Below are 17,658 nucleotides of genomic sequence, written 5' to 3'. Positions count from 1 at the left end.
TTTAAAAGTGTCAAACTAACAACCTCCAGTTTCATTTCACCACAAAAGCAGAATGTTATGTTTTTATGTTGAAAAATGGCAATGTGACATTATTTAATGCATATTTACATTATTGTACATGCATATCTAGTGTCTTCATTAACATTTACTGTTCCAAATAAATATTATTAATAAAATTACTCTCTAAATTATTGAAATTATTAAAAAAAATATGGTATGTCTGCTCCATCCCTTACTAAGGTAAAACATATTTATTAGGCTTTTACGCTCTTAATCCATTCACACATACATCACCTAGGCATCACAACTAAACATTTGTGACATGCATTACTTTTCCACAATAATATATGAATGGGAGAAGCATTGGGGGAAACATCAAAATAATCGGCTTCACAATGAGGGAATGCAAATGAACTGTGGATAGCAGGCAAAGACATCAAGTCCCAGGTCAAAGTTGAGAAGGGGGCCTATGGAGAACTGTCAGTCATGTGCTCCCATTATCCTCCAGTGTCTGCTGCGATTTAATGAGCAGGCAACACCCCCATGCCTCTGCAGCTGGCGCATACTCAGGCATAAACATAACGCGCCCCGTGCATCACACAGTGTTGTGTAAGCTTCAGAGTGATTGCATAAAATAAAGCTTTAGCATGCTATAGTACAAGTAAGATGAGAATGGATTAATGATTAAGTGGAGGTTTAAACAATGTTCCACTGAAGACTGAGTTCAAGTCCTACATTTGCCATCTATGTAGCCTCATGCTCCCTCCATTAAGACGAGTGTGTGCTTGAGTTGTGGGTCCATAGGCCTGATCCAACACAGGAGGCCTCAGTCGCTATGGAAACCTATTGGCATAGTGAGCTTTAACGGATTGTCTTGGCCTTGAGAGTGAATTGGTGAAGCACAGTTTGAATCTAATTGGCAATCAGAAATTATAGACCTTTTCCCATGTCAAGCATTTAAAACATAACCATATGGGTATAAGTGTGTATGGAGACGCAAGACACAACTGCTGAGATTAGGTATGTATAGAGAATTGTCTTGAATTTCACTTAAACATCTATAGGCCTACATGTTAGACTGGGCAATCCCAATCATTTCAATTGATTGTGTCTGTGTTAGGGTTCGTCCACCAGTGCAGTGATGCTATGGTGACACCTAGTGGACATTTAAAGTAGGCTTCCACAACAAGTTTCTAAAATGTGAATATTTGACCCGATCTGTTACAGCTACTGCCCCCTTTTGTCACAGAATAAATAAATAAATGAAATTTTAGATAAACAGACAAGCAGCAGGTTATATGGTACATTCTTTGTTAAAACATTAAAAATCTAAAATAAAACAAACTAACTAAATATATAAAAAATGAATAGATTGTATAGTGATTTGTAAGTTACCTTTGAGCCAACCCGCTGTGACCTTTCCTAAAACCAGCTCTTACCAAACTAGTGGCTGAATTAGTCCCTTCTAAATTAGCTATACTCCACCTGTTTGGCCTACAGCTTTTCTGGAATGTGAACAGACCCTTGCACCAAATGAAATGACGTCTACGTTTTAAGCAGCACCAAAAACATTCCTAATAAGAAATAAAAGAAAAAAACAGAAGAAGTGGATTTAGGTTTATTCAGAGAATGGTTGATTTCAAAAGTTAAACAATGCTGGGGAGAGAAAATAAAAGGGACTTGGGAGCAAAAACAAATCACATAGATTAATGGTAACACATTAATGGTAGTGTACCCTAGAATTATTCACCTCGGCTTGTTTTTATCTCCTTTGAACTAAATGTCAATTTACAAGGTGGGGAACTTGATAGCCTAATACAATGTTGTGCACTCATGTAAGCCTAAAGTCCATAAATCACAGATTTTTCAGTTCTATTGGGCTCGTCTTTCTCATTTCCAGGATCCAGATTTACCCTTGGCCCCTCGAGTGGTCTTGGATGCTTTGGAGCCCCTTTGGTGATCGCTTACTCTGTTGCGCAGAACGTAGATGTCGTACTTCTGCCGCTTGAGTTTCTCAGCCAGCTCAAACTTCTCAGCGTGCAGCTGATGGAGCCACTGCCAAAGGTCCTGGGCCTTCTCCACTAGTTTTTCCTGGTTAAGATGGTCAATATTTAGCGGCTTACGGCGCTCTAACAAGGCCTTCTTTTTCTCCTCTCGCGCGGTAAGCTTTTTGCCCTTCTTCTGGTCCACTTTTTGGAGATAGCCACCAAAAGACTTGTTGGTGAATATTTTTTTCTTCTTAGCTTCTTCCTCTGCTCGCAGCTTAGCAGCCTCTTCTTCACGCCGAGCTTTCTCCTCAGCCAGGCGCGTCTGGCGCTCGCGTTCCTGTTCTGCGCGGACTCGCTGTTGCTCCGCGCGATCAGCGCGTCTGCGCTCGATGCGGTTACGCAGCGCAACTAGTTCCTCTTCTTCCTTTTGCCGGTTAGAGAAGTGTAGTTCTATCAGTGTCTGGAGGTCATTGAAGTCCTTCTCTAGCCTCTTACGATGGAGATCATCAAAATCCACTTTCTCACCATCCGGGAGTTTTGGAGGAGCAATGTTTGGCACATATGTTGTTTTATGCCGTCGTCTGGAGTCTTCCTCGTGCTCTTCCTCCTCTTTTTTCTCAGGCTCATCATTCAGATCTTCTTCCTCCTCTTCTTCCTCTGCAGCCGCCTCCTCTGCCTCTTCTTCCTCTGCTTCTTCTTGTTCTCCCTCGTCCTCGTTCACTTCTTCCTCTTCCTCCTGTTCAAACTCCTCTACGATCTCCTCAGTGTCTGACATGATGGAAGCTCACAGACAGTAGCTGAAGACAGAGCAGTTGTGTTTGGGGCAATACAGGGACTCCAGGGGGCCCTGGCACTGCCTTTTAAAGTACTGGGTATCATGTGACCACTGTCTCAGGAGAAGGTCAAAAAGAGGGCGTATCTAAACAGATGGAGGGGTCTATTTTCTCCATCATCAAGTCTTCTTACAAACAGACCTTCCTAGACCCCTCTTGCTCCTCATTCCTTTGTATAGACATGCTGACAGACTATTTCAGATACACAACAGATGCGCTCAAACACTTGTTCTTTTCAGTCCAAGAATGAATCATACACTAGGGGATTACCCTAGAATATTGTTTCTGAACGTCTGAATGTAATGCAACTGACAACACTTGGTATTGATCTATAACCTATTGCATGTGCTTAGCCTAAATATTAAAATTGTTATCAAGTACAAGTATAAACTATAATAAGGGCAACAGTTCTTTTTCTAAAATATATAAATCTGGGGTTAAGAGCAAAGACATTACTAACCTTTGTTGAGTTTGTCTCTACATGAAATGTAATTACATTCTATATGTCATGGACCCTCAACTTTAAGTACAGGCTAGATTATGAGAGAGTATTACTCCCACTGTTGACATCTTATCTAATGGAAATATTTAGATGCTTTTATCAACCATTTCAATCATAAGGATTAAGTCAGAGAGCTGTGACAAAAGACTAATGCATTTAAGGGGATAACATGCGAGACATGGGCAGACAGGTGCCATGTAGTGTCTGAGAATCCCAATTATAGTCTTAGACTCTCTCTATGGATAAAGATAATGATGTGATCCAGCTAGCATGTATAGCAGTATAGTGTATATGTGAAAGATTAAGTGATCTATATGAGGAAAGCTTTTTTGTCTTCTTATGAAGGAAAGATAACTATAGCTAATTAGTCTTGGACAACTTCACAAATGAATGCCTATGATAATAATCTGTGTGAGTGGGGTCTACCGAAGCATGCTTTTACAGCACATTAAGACAGCAGGTGGTCACACCGTCATCAAGGCACACGGGGGAACAACTGTGTCCAACACCAAAGAGAAACAACAAATGACAAGGACTATAAATACTTCCTGTCTGTAGTGCACCAACAGTGGATATTACATGATGTAAAAATAAATAATAAAGCCTTTGGATAGTTGAATATGTCTACTCCCTGTTTAAATAAACATTTTGTTCAGATAGAAGGAATATTTTCACTCAATTAAAAAGAAAATGTGTACTCTAATAAAATTGAAGTAAAATTAGCATACCTGTTCATACCATATCATACCATACATCTGTGCATAGTAAAACAAAAAACAAAACAAAAAACAAAAAACAATTTGACAATATTTTTAGAAATGTGACAAATAAAGTTACAAATTAAAACAAGCCACTCAACATCCCTTTGGGAAAAATGTCGTTGATACTATATTGTAACTTTCTTAAACTACTGGACAATTGGATGTCTATGAAATATGAGATTAATAGGTAGTACTCTCATAAAACCTGCAGAAATAACTCCTTTTGTTCAATTTATTGTAAACAATTTAGTCACTGCCCTATTTTACCATAACCACTGGGACTGTGCGTATTTATCCTGATGTAGTTTCATTGTACATACACATACTTTAAGCCAATAATTTTTATTTAGGTCCTTATCCATTCATTCCTCAGAAGCTCTTGTTGGTCATGCTATTCACATAACAGCTGCTCAAGCACATGTTTATATTAGTGGGGTGTGGTGTCTAGTGTAGACCAAAGAGGACACCACAGCCAAAGGACACAGCGTCACAATGCTGCATTGTTTCTGGGTGTTGAATACCTGTTGACTTGAACACTGCTTCTAAGTGACTGCATGCTTCTACTATCCAGCTCATAACATAACTAAGTAGCTTTCAGATGTGTACAGCAGGTGGATGCCTCAAAACCCTCTTTATCATGGTCTGATGTCTCAATTCTCAATTCATAATGCCCTGATAATACCGCTTAACCACAAAAAGTTCACAGTTGTGATGGGAGAGCGCCCTCTTGTGTTTAACGTACGATATTAAATATGTTTTACTTCTGTAGCACTTGTAAGTCTAATAAATAATTGGACGCCTAGAAATGCCAGTTTTATGATACTGCTACTATAGAACAATACAATTAACCTACCATTATACATGCCTATGCTATATAAACGTCTTGACGCCATTCTGCTAATGTTACAGTGAATGGATGCTGTTTAGTTTATACAATGGCAATGTCTAAACTCCTACTGTAGCTTATGCTCAATGGCTAAAGGTGTCTTCCTGATACCCATCCTATCCTTGCCGAGCTGACAGGGCTTTCCCTGTCACGTGCAACTCATGTGCGCCACGTCTGAGCCCCGCCCGTCACTGACTCTTGTTATGAAAGCAGAGGGTGCCACGGTGGGTGTGTTCTTGCAACGGGGCTCCGCAGCTCAAGTGACGGTGGTACGCTGGGACAGACAGCTGGTAAACCGATTTTATTTCTTTTCTGTTTAAATGAATACATGCATTTACGTGAATGTTTACATGTTATAGTCCTTCTTACGGTCTGTGTTCTATGAGGGAGAGAGAATATTTTTCGCAGACAACTACTGCAACATATGTACAGCATGTACATTTCATGATTGCATTCAGTACACTGTGTTCTCCTTGATTGTATCACTGCCTGAGCCGTTGACGACAATAGTAACTACATTAGCACATAGTTCTAAACTTACTGTTAGTCAGATGTACAATTATTTTACACAAAGTTATAATACAGTGCTGAAGTGACTGGAAATGTGTTATTGTGGTGTTATAGAATAGGTCAGCCTGGATCTAATGTTTTGTTGGTTGCATGAAAAAAAAAAAAAAAAAAAAGCATATTTTTTATCTTCGCATTGCTCTCTTTCTGTATTTCAGATGTGTTACTGGCACAATGTTGCGTGTTACCACTGCCTCTTTGTGCACTTACTGCCAGAGGATAAAATTCTCTCTCAACCCTGTGGCACCCTTCTCTAAAGTAACCTCCACCAATAACAGACTGGAAAATCCTCACACGATTGAGGCTCTCTACAAACTCTCTGTGGACATTGGCAAGGTGCGCAAATTTAAAAGCTGGGTTTTATCAGAAACATCAGCATATGTCAGTGAAATTGCCGACATGCTGAGAGACATGGGTGCAGATTCTTCTTTAATTGCCTCAATTCTACAAAACCATCCCGAAGCAATTCTTTGCCGGCCACAGGACATCAAAGCCCAGAAAAACCTGTGGATGTCTGTGTGTGCAACTGACCGTGAGTTGATCAGTATCATTGAGAAGTTCCCGGCGGCCTTCTTCATGATGTCTCACCATGAAAACCAGCATGCTAACATTGTTTATCTCCAGAGTCTTGGCTTGTGTAAACGGATCATTGGTAAAGTGATGGCCAGTGCCCCTCAGAGCTTCAGTCAGCCTGTTCAGAGAAATAAGGAAGTGCTCCACACCTTAAGAGAAACCTACCTGGAACTGGGAGGAGATGAATGTAACCTTCGAGTCTGGCTGCAAAAGCTCCTTGGCCACAACCCTTTCATCCTGCTTTGGCCTGCTGCAGCCTGGAGGGACGGCCTATGCTTCCTTACAGACCAGGGCTTCACAAAAGAGGAGATACTCAGTCTTGTCTCCTGCCTCAGGGCCTCCATTGCAGAGCTGCAACCAGAGACTATGCACCAAACACTGTCCTTTTTCGAACAAGTGCTAGACTGTTCCAAAGAGGAGTTAAAACAAATCGTACTATGCTGTCCTGCCATATTGTCTTTCCCCCTGCCCAGTCTAGTGCAGCGGTTCTATGGGTTAATGGACATAGGACTGAACACAGAGCAGATTAAAGAATGTCCTGCTGTCCTGGAGCTGACCACTCAGATGGTGCTGTACCGAATGCAGAAGCTTGCCTCCTGTGGGTACGACACCCACAGTGGCAGCCTAGACATATTAGTGGGGTCAAAGAGAGACTTTGACATGATCTGTGGTATGCTGCAACAAAGACATCAGAAGACAATGGTAAACACCACTACTTCTCTACGATCTGTAGAGGAGTGACTAGTACATTCTTACAATTTTATAAAACAACAGCACCAACATTCTGTTGTAAGTGTATTGTATTTTCCATGGAATCATTAGACAAATACATTTTAAAGCATTAGCAAGTATTCCACAAATTGCCAAAGTCTATCCAAAATAGAATAATGTATTGGTATAATTTGATTGTTTTTGCACATGTAAAGCAGTAATGAAGCAGTTTTGCTAAATGTCATTAAATGTTAAGTTTTCGATCTTTGTTTAATTTATCACTTTCATGAATTCTGTGTACTGGACTTGTATCACACCAACTATTGTTTCATGTGAAAAAACAAAATACCAATATATAATATCAGTATCAATAATACTTATTGAAGCTTGTTTTAATGGAGTACATTTTGTATGGATGATACAGAAGAATTTTGTGTGACTCTGGATGGCTATTGACAAGACTGATTTAGTTAACTGTGAAGTCATAAGTATATATTAGTCAGTGTAGAGGGATTTAAACGATTTGACAAGCACTCAGATATAGACAACACTTCTGTTAGATACACTGGAGAACTCACAGGGAAACTGGAGTGGATATTCTGTCATCATGGCATCATGAGCTGCATTGGTAGAGAAACGTGCTTTTGTAAATAAAAGACTGTTCACAAGTGGTTCATTGATGGAAAACTTTGGGGAACATAAAACTCACCAATTGTCATATCAAAAATATAATAGGCCTATACTACACAAAAAGAAAACACATACAATATCCAAATATATACACGCTGTATGAGAGCCAAAAATTTGCAAATTCAATATATACACATTTTGATCTGAAAATGATCAACCAAAGAGCAAGCCTGGAGCAGCAGCCTCTTCAGTCCAGTTTGGATGAAATTCATATCAGAATATATAGTCTTTACTTTAGAAAGTAGAAAAGAGTTAACCGGTTTCCTCTTGAGGATATTTTCATGCAGCTGTGCCTTTTATAACGTTGGACCCAAAATGTAATGGACATCTGAAAAAATACAGAAATTATTACAATATGAGCAACATGTGCTCATATTGAGAAAACTTCACTGTTAAAAACATATACCATGCATTCACTATTGTGATGTAAATGGGTAAGTTACTAACCTAATGCCTCTGGACTTTTGAGGCTTTAGTGTTTCCAGTATCTTCACATGGTCTTTTTCCACTTATTTGAGAGCGGTGTTCAGGCCCTGGGAAAAGTACATATCATTTAATATTTGAGTTAACAGAATGGCATTGATATTGCCTTAAAGTGTAAGTTAGTTAAAAGTTTAAAACAAACATAAGCTTTACTTCATCTAAAATTAAGTGTCATAGTTTCATTAACTCACCCTTTTGAAGAGCAGGGGTAAGAGTATCGTTGGAGCTTTGATTGTAACACAACATACTGATCCCTGCACCTGCATAACCTTTAAGATGAATAGTGACAATGTAAAATAACAAAGTCTGGCGAGTTTAAAATGCCATATTTTCAGAGACTGAGTACTCACCCTGCTGAGTTGTAGATACGCTGGTTTGAGTGTCACTGTGTATGTACATCCTTGCCCCACTTTGCCAGTCCCCCTGGTGGTGAATTGGCATTTGATACCCTGAGAAAAGAGAATTCAATTGTTTTAGCACACAATAGTCAATACCTACACTACAGAGACCAAGCAAAAAAAGTACACTTACCATCTGAAACTGCAGAAACAGCAGGTGTGGCCTCACCAGCATAACACACATCCAGGGATGCCTCTGCATTCCTTTTTCCATTGTTGTTGCCATTTTCATTGGTGGTTCCATTACCATTGGTGTTGGAATTTGATGGAACAGTTGCTAACAAACCTATGTAGTCATAAATATTAATACAAATCTGCTAATGTTCCACTTTCAGATGTATAATATATACTGTAGATTGTTTAGGTAAGTAGAAATGCAGGTCTCGAGCACATTTATACATTGATTAAGTCACTGTTAGCAAAGCCTAAATGTGTCCTTACCGAGGCCTCTATAACAGGACAGCTGTTGATAGATCTGTTTCATTCGCTCAATATTGAGACGGCTGGCCTCAGCGTGATGAACCATGGGCTTGGGATAACTTACTCCAATGATACATTTGGCGGCCTTTTGAACAGCTTCAGGTGCATTCCAAGGATCATAAATATACTTGGCAGGAAATCCTCTGAGAATCGGCAGGTAGCGTCTGAATAAAAAAGAAAAAGATGAGATGAGTATAAAATAATTCTTCAGAATTTATTTATTTGAGTGAGTTAGAGGGTATTCATAATTCAAATCATATTTAAACTGTAATTAAATTTGTTAACACACCTTATGTAATCTCCATTTGGATCTGTGCGTCGACCAAACCCCACAGGACAGTAGCAGTGGAAGAACTGCTGAAAGAAGGAGCTACAGGAGAGCCACATCCAGCTGCCTGCATTCACACTCCAGTCAGCATCCAACAACAGCTCCTCAAATACCTACACAAAGAACACATTTTGACTACTTAGTCTTCATCAGGGCTGATTGAGTGAGCAACAGGTATGACCATTTATAGGGGTCATGACCGCAGATACATGATAATTTAAAAACAAAATATCCAAAAACACTATAAATCCATTATATCCAAGTATACTGACAACATACCATTCATAACACAACACATTAAAAAACTGTTCTGTATAAGCTGGAGTATATTCAACAATACATATATCCCTTAGGTTATACAGCACACTTCAAGAATTGTTTTCAGTCAACATTATCACAAGTAGAACGCATCAGAAATTTTGTAAGAAAGGTTATTAAAAATACCCGGATATTTGGTGGCCAATTGTCAAGAGGGGGCAACTTGTCTTATCTTGACAATTGGCAAGAAAGTAATATAGACAACATCTTGAGGCAATTATTAAGAAAGCATATGTGTAGAAGCTTAATAGTTCCAATACTTGTGGAAGCAGCTTTATAGTTCAAATAGTCTGTATGAGTGGCTTTGTAGTTCAAGAAGTTCAAATAGTTCAAATAGTTCATTTCATTCACAGGGACAGAGGGGGAGCTACAGTTACAGGAAGGGCAAAAAAATCCACCTTTTCGTTTAAACCAGGGTAGACCATGGCCCTCAAAGTATGGATCCAAAATATCTCTCTTTGGAAAAGAGGTTTTAAACTGTCTCCTCCTCAGGGGTCATGTATGACTTCAGTAGCATAGTGTACAATTGTAGCGTTTTTAACAATGTTTTGACTATACTAACCTTCATGCCCTCCTCCCAGCTGATCCAGAGGTCTCCTCTGGTCAGGAAGCAGGCCACTGCATGTCTGGCCAGGTGGTGGATCCACCCCTCCTGTCTGAGCTGGGTCATGATGGCATCAATCCAGGGGAATCCACTTCGGCCCTCTGCCCACTTGGCCAGAGCTTCTGGGTTGCGATCCCAGGGAATCTGAACACAAATGGGGTTGCTCTCCATTTTGTCGAAGCAGGGGTTGTTGGTGGCTGCTGTGTAAAAGAACTCTCGCCAAAGCAGCTGACCATAGAGTGAAAGAGGAGGGGAGCTATTCTTCTTTACCTAGTGAAAAGTATGTGAATGTTCACAATGAACTACTCATTTAAATTAACCCTTCTTAGTTTCTTCTGTACCTTTCTGTAAAGATCAGTGAGTTTAAAGTAGAAAAGTCGGCAGGAGAGGCATCCAAAACGTAGGTAGGGACTGAGGCCTGTTGGGCTGGCAAGAAGTGAGTTAGCGTTCATTCTGGGCCGTTCAAAGTTGGCGACCCATGCCTGTTAGCGAAGGAATTCCACATTACATCACATTTATATAATTTCTAAATGACAGTAACTTATGATTTTACTGACCTTTCTCTCCAAATGCCTCTCAAGTCGGGTGAGGGCCTCAGACTCACCTCCTGGCCACACAGCTGAAGACAAACCCTCAATATCGAAACCTGTAAATTATGTATTAACATTTACTAAATAGAATTTAGACTGAATGTGTTTCTTTTTTGTTAAAGGGGCCACAAAATATTTGCTCACCAAGTTCTTCCAGAGACGGAACACCAAACTTGTCATCATGGTCTTCAGAAAGTGGAGTAGTGCATTTGCTCATGACCTCAGCCGTTATGGTTTCTACAGGTACCTCAACTGCATCCATATGGCTGATGAGGGTCTGGAAACGTTTGTACGTAAGGGGGGACTGACCTCCATTTAGCTCTATAATCCTTCAGAGTAAATTAGAAAAAGATTACACAAAATACACAAATGCACAATACATATTTAAAACTAAAATGTACGCTTACTTGTCCAGGTCATAGAGAGTATGAGAGACGCACACTGTCACCTCCACTCCAGCCTCAGTAGCCAGCTTTTTAATAGCTGCATCTCGCTCTTTTCCAAATGGCTCAGAGTCATACTCATAGGACAGACGAGAAATCTTCCACTCCTAAAAGACAAAATCAAGCTATTATAGAGCTAATTTTGATATTGCACTGTGTTTTAGGGCTGCAAATAATGACTGTTAGAATCTATGCAATGTTTTAAACTATAACTTTTTAATTTAGATTTTTTTTTACATTTTTATATAATGCCTCTTCTTTTGTGATAACTAGGTCTTTTTGTATGTGTCAAACTCCATATCATCCAGATAATGATTATGATAAGCAAAATATGACTATGATTATTTTTTTAAAGGTTGACTAGTCACGATTAGTCAATTAATCAATGCAGCCCTATTGCACATTTATGCATATACTGATGCAACTTACTTTAAAAAGTCTGGGAAAGACATCAGTGGGCTGGCCTCTAATCACAAATAGACGAGAGTTTAATTTGCGAAGGCTTGAGTCCAAATCCTCAAGGCTCTGCAGTAAGAACCTGGAACAATATTATAATCAAGCATAAAGTGTCAGTTAAAAATGTTTTCCCATTAGTCTATACATAATGTTAATATTTTAGAGATAACAAAAAAATACACACAAAAATTCAAATTATGTAAGCAAAAGCAGCTTGAGATAGTGTTGTAATTTAAGATCTAAGAAATTAACGTATCAAATACAATAGGCCTATATTTTACAGAATATTGTTTCAATTTAAACATAAAAGTGGGTGCAGTTATGCATTTGGTTCTAAAAGCTAAAGACGCTAATCCTTGTAAAACATGAGTCAATCTTTACACGTGAACTGGACGTCATAATCAGAACACTGAGGTAATGCTGGGCATGGCTGTGGAAAAATAAATGTCAAGGCCTGCTTGTTTGTTCAACATCTCAAACAGCTTTTATGTGATCTGATCATCGACCCTACCCAAGCCTTAAATAAAAAGACTAAATCTGGCCTACACATAACCCATCCCAAGCATTTAATTTAGGGAACTCAAAAGATTCAAATTAAGTGGCAGTAATGCGGTGCTTCCTGTTTGATTGCTATAGAAACCAAAGTTTGTAGGCGGATGCTTCCTGTACAGTTTTACTGTTACATTTACTTACACCTTTGCTAGATCCAAGATAGAGCTAGTGTTGTGAGAACAGTTGATGAATAAACCATTACCAAACAATAAGTAAAAATACAACTTAAATCAAGACAAAGAATTCAAAAGCCACAACAAGATTTAGCCCACCATGCAACCTATAATGGCGCTAGTAATTGTGTTGTGTATGAACTTTTTCTTCCTGACTTTTATCTCTTGAAATGAGCACTCCTACGTCCCCAAGCTCTGTACAAACAGGGAAACTGTTCATTAGATTTTCATAATGGCCATTTAGTAGAAGGCCACCCAGTCAAAACCTTTGATGTCATTCTTTATTGTTTGTTTAGCACCATCACCACTCACAAAGCACAGACGGTAAAATAACAATCTACTGCACCGCTGGTTTCACTATGGTTATTTCACTGAGTGGAGATTGTTTAGGTGTGTAGCAGATTGCAGAGGAAAAGTAGGTCAGAACTGAGTGGAGGGTTTTCTACTAACACACTGACCCAGATGCTGCACACAGAAAGATGTGGGGGGCTGGGAAAGTTATAGGGATTATGTCTGTTTTGTAACTCATTTTGCCCATTGAAATACACTTGCCGCACAAGGGCATTGAGCCTGTCCGTGCCTCTCAATGTATTTATTAATACAGCTTTTATAGTAAAAAATATTTAGTCTATGTCAGTACTTATACAATAGTCTTCTAATAAGTCAATTCAAGCATGTAATAAGAGTGTAATATTGTAAGACTGTAATAACAAGAGTATTATAGACTGTTACATAACCATCCATCATAACATGCCTTTTGAATCCTTTCCCAGCTACGGCATGTTGTGCCATTATTTAGTTCTCATTATTTATCTAAAACACATACATTATAAAAATAAAAAAATAAATAAATACTGAGAAAAAAAATCTCACACAGCTGTGCAGACCTGACCTCTATTATGGGGTTATCAGTCCAGATTCAACAACGGTAGACTGCTCAACAACGCACTAACTGTTGCTGTCTTATCTCATATGTAGGACATAACAGACCTCATCAGGCACCACAGGGAGTTTTTTGTAATTTTACATGGTTTGGTCAAACTTGCTGATAAATAAATAATAATGAAAGTATTATATTCAAAAAGATCAATCATGTAATACGTTTTATAGACAAAGGAGGAACATATGCTATAATATGCTGATTAAGGTGTCATGATAATATTTGTTAATGGCTGACTAAAAACAGAAAAATATAAATTATTCCCAAAACAGGACGGGCATGACTCTGTAAATTGGGTTGCTTATGCTTTCACTTTTGCATTATGTTCTCTGCCCTTAAAATAATGAAACTTAGATCCATTCACCAGGTCAAGATTAATTTGACTAATTGGATTCGTTATAAAATTGAGAAAAAGAAAGAAAAAAGAAAACTGAATTGTTGCCTACATGCTTTCAAATCCAAATTTGGATTAACATCATAATACATGCTCGTGTATATTAGAGTCTGCTCACCTCCACCTGTTGATCCCCACGTTAGAAGAGCCAGCGAACCAGGGGTCGAGGATGTAGACGCAGCGGACAGTGTCCGCTCCCAACAGAGAATCCTTGAGCGAAGGATTGTCGTGGAGCCGCAATCCCTTCCTGAACCAATGGATCGTATTAATGACCATTACTTAGTCGGACAAATCCGTTTCTTTAAGAATTATGTCTGAAGTCTGTTTTGGTCTCTCCGTTTTTTGTTTTGTTTTTTTATTTTTTCTTTCTGGCTTGAGGATGGCTTGCAGGCGATATTCAGCTCAAGGCAACTTGAAGATCTGGAGCTTAAAAAAACCCCAAACAAACAACAAAAAGAAAAACAAAAAAACACCACTATCGTCTAAGCACCCAAACTGACTGTAATTAACCTTGTTCTAACAGTATCTTTTCCATAATGTCGAAGAATTTTAAAGCCTTTGGCAAGGGAAGCATTTGGGTCTGAGACAGCGCGGGATCCACGGTGGTGCGGCTGCAGTTGCAAACACGGCGGGCTTTAGGACCGCTTACTCGAAAAAGCAATAGGCCATCTTGTTGTATAACTTGTTTATCTGAATAGTAAAAATGCATCTATCAAGATACATACGATAAACAGTATGTTGGTCGTATACTCGATGATAGGCCTTGAGAGATCTGTCAGATCTTTTGTAAAGGTCGCTTCACTCACTCAGACCTACGGTAGCAAGATTTGCCGACGCACACACCGGGGATAGGGTGTTATGTAAATTAAAAAAAATGTCACAGAAAAGCTGCCAAGTATGCTGTCTATTGATCAGTTCAAATACTTAGCTTCATAAACGTCTTTCTTTTTCTTGCCTCCACGTGCAGATTGCGTTAAAGTTATGTTAAATTGAAAATATCCTCCAGCCTCCAGGAATAGCCTCACCGTATCTACCATAGAACATGGTACCTACGCCAGAGTCCGCCTTTGGCGCAGACGCACGCAGCTTCCACTCTTCCGATTGGACGGAATAGTTGAGCGTTAGTCTAGCGTGGTCACGTTTTTGTGGCGTGCTTTGCGCTCAGTTTATCTCATACATGGATCTGTGTCTCATACCTTAAGTACTAAGTAGCCACTTTTACTCCCGAAATCAAATTCCCTGTATGTAAGTAGGCCTATATATTAGACGGTATAGACCTAACAAGTTCAGTGGGCCAATTAATGGCTTTGTCTGTTGCAGAGGGTTTATGGCTATACCTCCTAACTGAAATCAGCCCACGTGAAACTATAAAATAAATCTTTCTTTCTGAGGAAGAAAGGGTGGACTATAGCGTAGATGTCTCGTTCTCAACAAAAGCTATTAGCTATTTGACACAAGGTGGTGCTCTAACCATGTGCAAGACCTCATGTACAGGAATTCATAGGTTACTTAAAAAAAAAAAAAAAAAAAAAGGCTACATTTTGCCTCAAAGATCATCCAGTTAACAGGAAAGCTAGATTAGATGCTACATCATTCTAAATGAGAGAATAGAAATATCTTAAGTTACAGGGCAACAGAAAAGGATCAGCATTCCAACAATATTGACCATCTAAATCTAAAAATTGCCTCAAAAATGTATCATCAACATGCAATGAAAGAATCGTGAACTTTTTTTTTTTTTTTCTCAGTTACTAGGCAACAAGTTTCATCAAGAGAGATTTCAGGACCGTAGAGTTAATGCTGAGGCTCTGACAGCTGCCCACCATTACACTTTACCTGAGTGAGCCAAGAGTTAGCAGAAACACGCTATTAGTGATGAAGTGATGAAGTAAAGATTGTGTGGGATTCACATCGTACTAAGGCGTGCACAACTTATCAAAAAATAAATAAATAAATAAATAAAACATTTTTTGGTACATTTTTGCATTACTTATTTCCTCACTGTCCCAAATTCTCACACAATTATGCCCACCAAACACTTGACTTGGTCTGCCCTGTTCGTGGTCCATAAAATTACAGTCTGAAAATATGTGTATGTATAACAAATGATACATACATGTTAAATATAGTATATGCCTTATTTTCAGCATTGTGAATTGTGCAATATCATGCAGTAAATTAAATGCCTCTCTCACACACTCCCGTAAACAGCCAGGTCCAGGAGTGTCGCGGAGAAACCTCATAAGATCGGACTCCTTTCACAAACCGGTTGTATTGTAATCTGTACATCTCTCACTGTGAGCCTTAATTAATTTCTTGATTCAATTTTTCATGTCAATTAACACTGTCAAATTCGAAACCTAAAACCCAATAAAACATAACACAGAGCACAACCTGTTACTGAATAGTCCTACAGCAGGTAGCCAACACTAAACTGAAGCCTGTTGTCCGTGTCAGTCATGGTTGTGGGACATGCGGATTGGTTTGTATAAAGGCACCTCAAGTCCCTCCTCCCAGTCAGAGTGAGCCATGCTGAGCTTGTTGCAGTAAGCGCTGAGATTTGTGCGTGTACAGGTTACTCGTGAAAACTTGTGGATGAACGAAGAGAAAATTGATTTCATTCATCATTGATTAGCCAAAGAATCTCGTTTTTGCGTTTTTTGTTTTATTTGGGAAACAATAGCAGCTTGTCGTGAGCGCAGAGAAAGGACAATTAGACGAGTTTGTGACTTTGAACGGTGTTCCCCTGCATACCTAACAGTATGCGGTGCAGTCATGGCAGGCAAGGGTAAAACAGTCGTGAGGACGCTGGAGGATCTAACTCTGGATTCTGGTTATGGTGGAGCTGCGGACTCGGTCAGGTCTTCCAGCGTGTCGCTGTGCTGCTCCGACACGCATCAGTCCTTGCATGGGGGCAACTGCTGGCATCTGACAGAATCTATGCACAGCAGACACAACAGTTTGGACACGGTCAACACAGTCCTGGCGGAGGACACGGAGATACTGGAGGGCTCGGGCCAGAGTGCCAAGCTGCCCGAGCTGGAGGACGTGCCGTGGAGCCTGGGTGAGGTGGAGGGTGCGCTGGGGAAGGATGAGACTCTGATGGCTGGGAGCTTACCACCTGAGGTCCTAGCTCGACTTTCAGCTCTCATCAGCCGCGCACTCGTGAGGGTGGCCCGTGAAGCACAACGCTTGAGCTTGCGCTATGCCAAGTGCACCAAGCATGAGATCCAGAGTGCCATTAAGATGGTTCTATCCTGGACAATTTCTGTAAACTGTATCACAGCAGCTGTGAGCGCACTGTCACTCTACAACATGACCACCGGCGACAAGTTCAGCCGAGGCAAGTCCGCGCGCTGCGGGCTCGTCTTCTCCGTCGGGAAGTTCTTCAGGTGGATGGTGGATAGTCGCGTGGCTCTAAGGATCCACGAGCATGCAGCTATTTACCTCGCTGCATGCATGGAGAGTCTATTCCGAGACGTGTTCAGCCGTGTACTGCGCAGCGCGCTGTTGGAGAGAGACAACGGCATCCCCAAGTTTTCACTCGAGTCACTGGAGCAAGCCATCAACAGTGACTCTGAGATCTGGGGTCTTCTGCAGCCCTATCAGCACCTAATCTGCGGCAAGAACTCCAGTGGTGAGTGAAGCCCCAAATAAAGTATTACGCATGCACGCCTATGTGATAAACCCCAGTTCCACACTGACACTATTATTTTAAAATTTTGTTAAACGATAAAACACCGAGCAGCACATGCCACAGTGTAGTTTAGCCTGGAAGAAATATCGAGAGCTAACAATAATGTGCGTCCTCTGACGCATCTGGGTGCATGGAGGATAGTGTATTTACAGCCGTAATGACTAATCTTAAGCACTAACAGTTTAAAATGTGTAGGCCCTGGTGTAAAGCGCATGCCTCAGTGTATTGCATAGGCATGGGTCTATATATTTTATTGATAAAGTTCCCTGACAGATTATTATCTCAAATTGG

At 40.0% G+C, this 17,658-nt stretch overlaps 4 protein-coding genes across 4 annotated transcripts; 2 read left to right on the top strand and 2 right to left on the bottom strand.

Moving 5' to 3' along the window:
- Positions 1-1,638: 1,638 nt before the first annotated feature.
- On the bottom strand, positions 1,639-3,104 carry tnnt2c (troponin T2c, cardiac). The gene has a single exon (XM_020926527.2). It carries the CDS (start codon positions 2,761-2,763, stop codon positions 1,891-1,893), a length of 873 nt encoding a protein of 290 aa, XP_020782186.1. The 5' UTR covers positions 2,764-3,104; the 3' UTR covers positions 1,639-1,890.
- A 2,077-nt stretch (positions 3,105-5,181) lies between these two features.
- On the top strand, positions 5,182-7,492 carry LOC110161910 (transcription termination factor 2, mitochondrial-like). The gene is made up of 2 exons (XM_020926755.2): positions 5,182-5,260; positions 5,696-7,492. The coding sequence occupies exon 2, from the start codon at positions 5,712-5,714 to the stop codon at positions 6,849-6,851; it is 1,140 nt and encodes a 379-aa protein (XP_020782414.1). The 5' UTR covers positions 5,182-5,260; positions 5,696-5,711; the 3' UTR covers positions 6,852-7,492.
- Positions 6,893-14,745, bottom strand: cry1a (cryptochrome circadian regulator 1a). The gene is made up of 14 exons (XM_020926754.2): positions 13,789-14,745; positions 11,585-11,693; positions 11,120-11,262; positions 10,857-11,041; positions 10,680-10,768; positions 10,464-10,604; positions 10,081-10,392; positions 9,162-9,313; positions 8,834-9,036; positions 8,526-8,678; positions 8,345-8,443; positions 8,186-8,263; positions 7,959-8,044; positions 6,893-7,839 (listed from the first exon to the last, which is right to left on the bottom strand). The coding sequence occupies exons 1-13, from the start codon at positions 13,944-13,946 to the stop codon at positions 7,959-7,961; spliced, it is 1,908 nt and encodes a 635-aa protein (XP_020782413.1). The 5' UTR covers positions 13,947-14,745; the 3' UTR covers positions 6,893-7,839.
- Positions 14,746-16,206: 1,461 nt separating this feature from the next.
- On the top strand, positions 16,207-17,315 carry LOC129411432 (ankyrin repeat and BTB/POZ domain-containing protein 3-A-like). Its single transcript, XM_055162239.1, has one exon. It carries the CDS (start codon positions 16,446-16,448, stop codon positions 17,313-17,315), a length of 870 nt encoding a protein of 289 aa, XP_055018214.1. The 5' UTR covers positions 16,207-16,445.
- The last annotated feature ends 343 nt before the right edge of the window (positions 17,316-17,658 follow it).

The sequence above is a fragment of the Boleophthalmus pectinirostris genome, unplaced genomic scaffold, assembly GCF_026225935.1.
Source record: "Boleophthalmus pectinirostris isolate CB_2022bp ecotype Guang Dong unplaced genomic scaffold, ASM2622593v1 HiC_scaffold_43, whole genome shotgun sequence".
NCBI classification, from domain to species: domain Eukaryota; kingdom Metazoa; phylum Chordata; class Actinopteri; order Gobiiformes; family Gobiidae; genus Boleophthalmus; species Boleophthalmus pectinirostris.
This window is presented reverse-complemented; position numbering and strand designations above follow the sequence as displayed.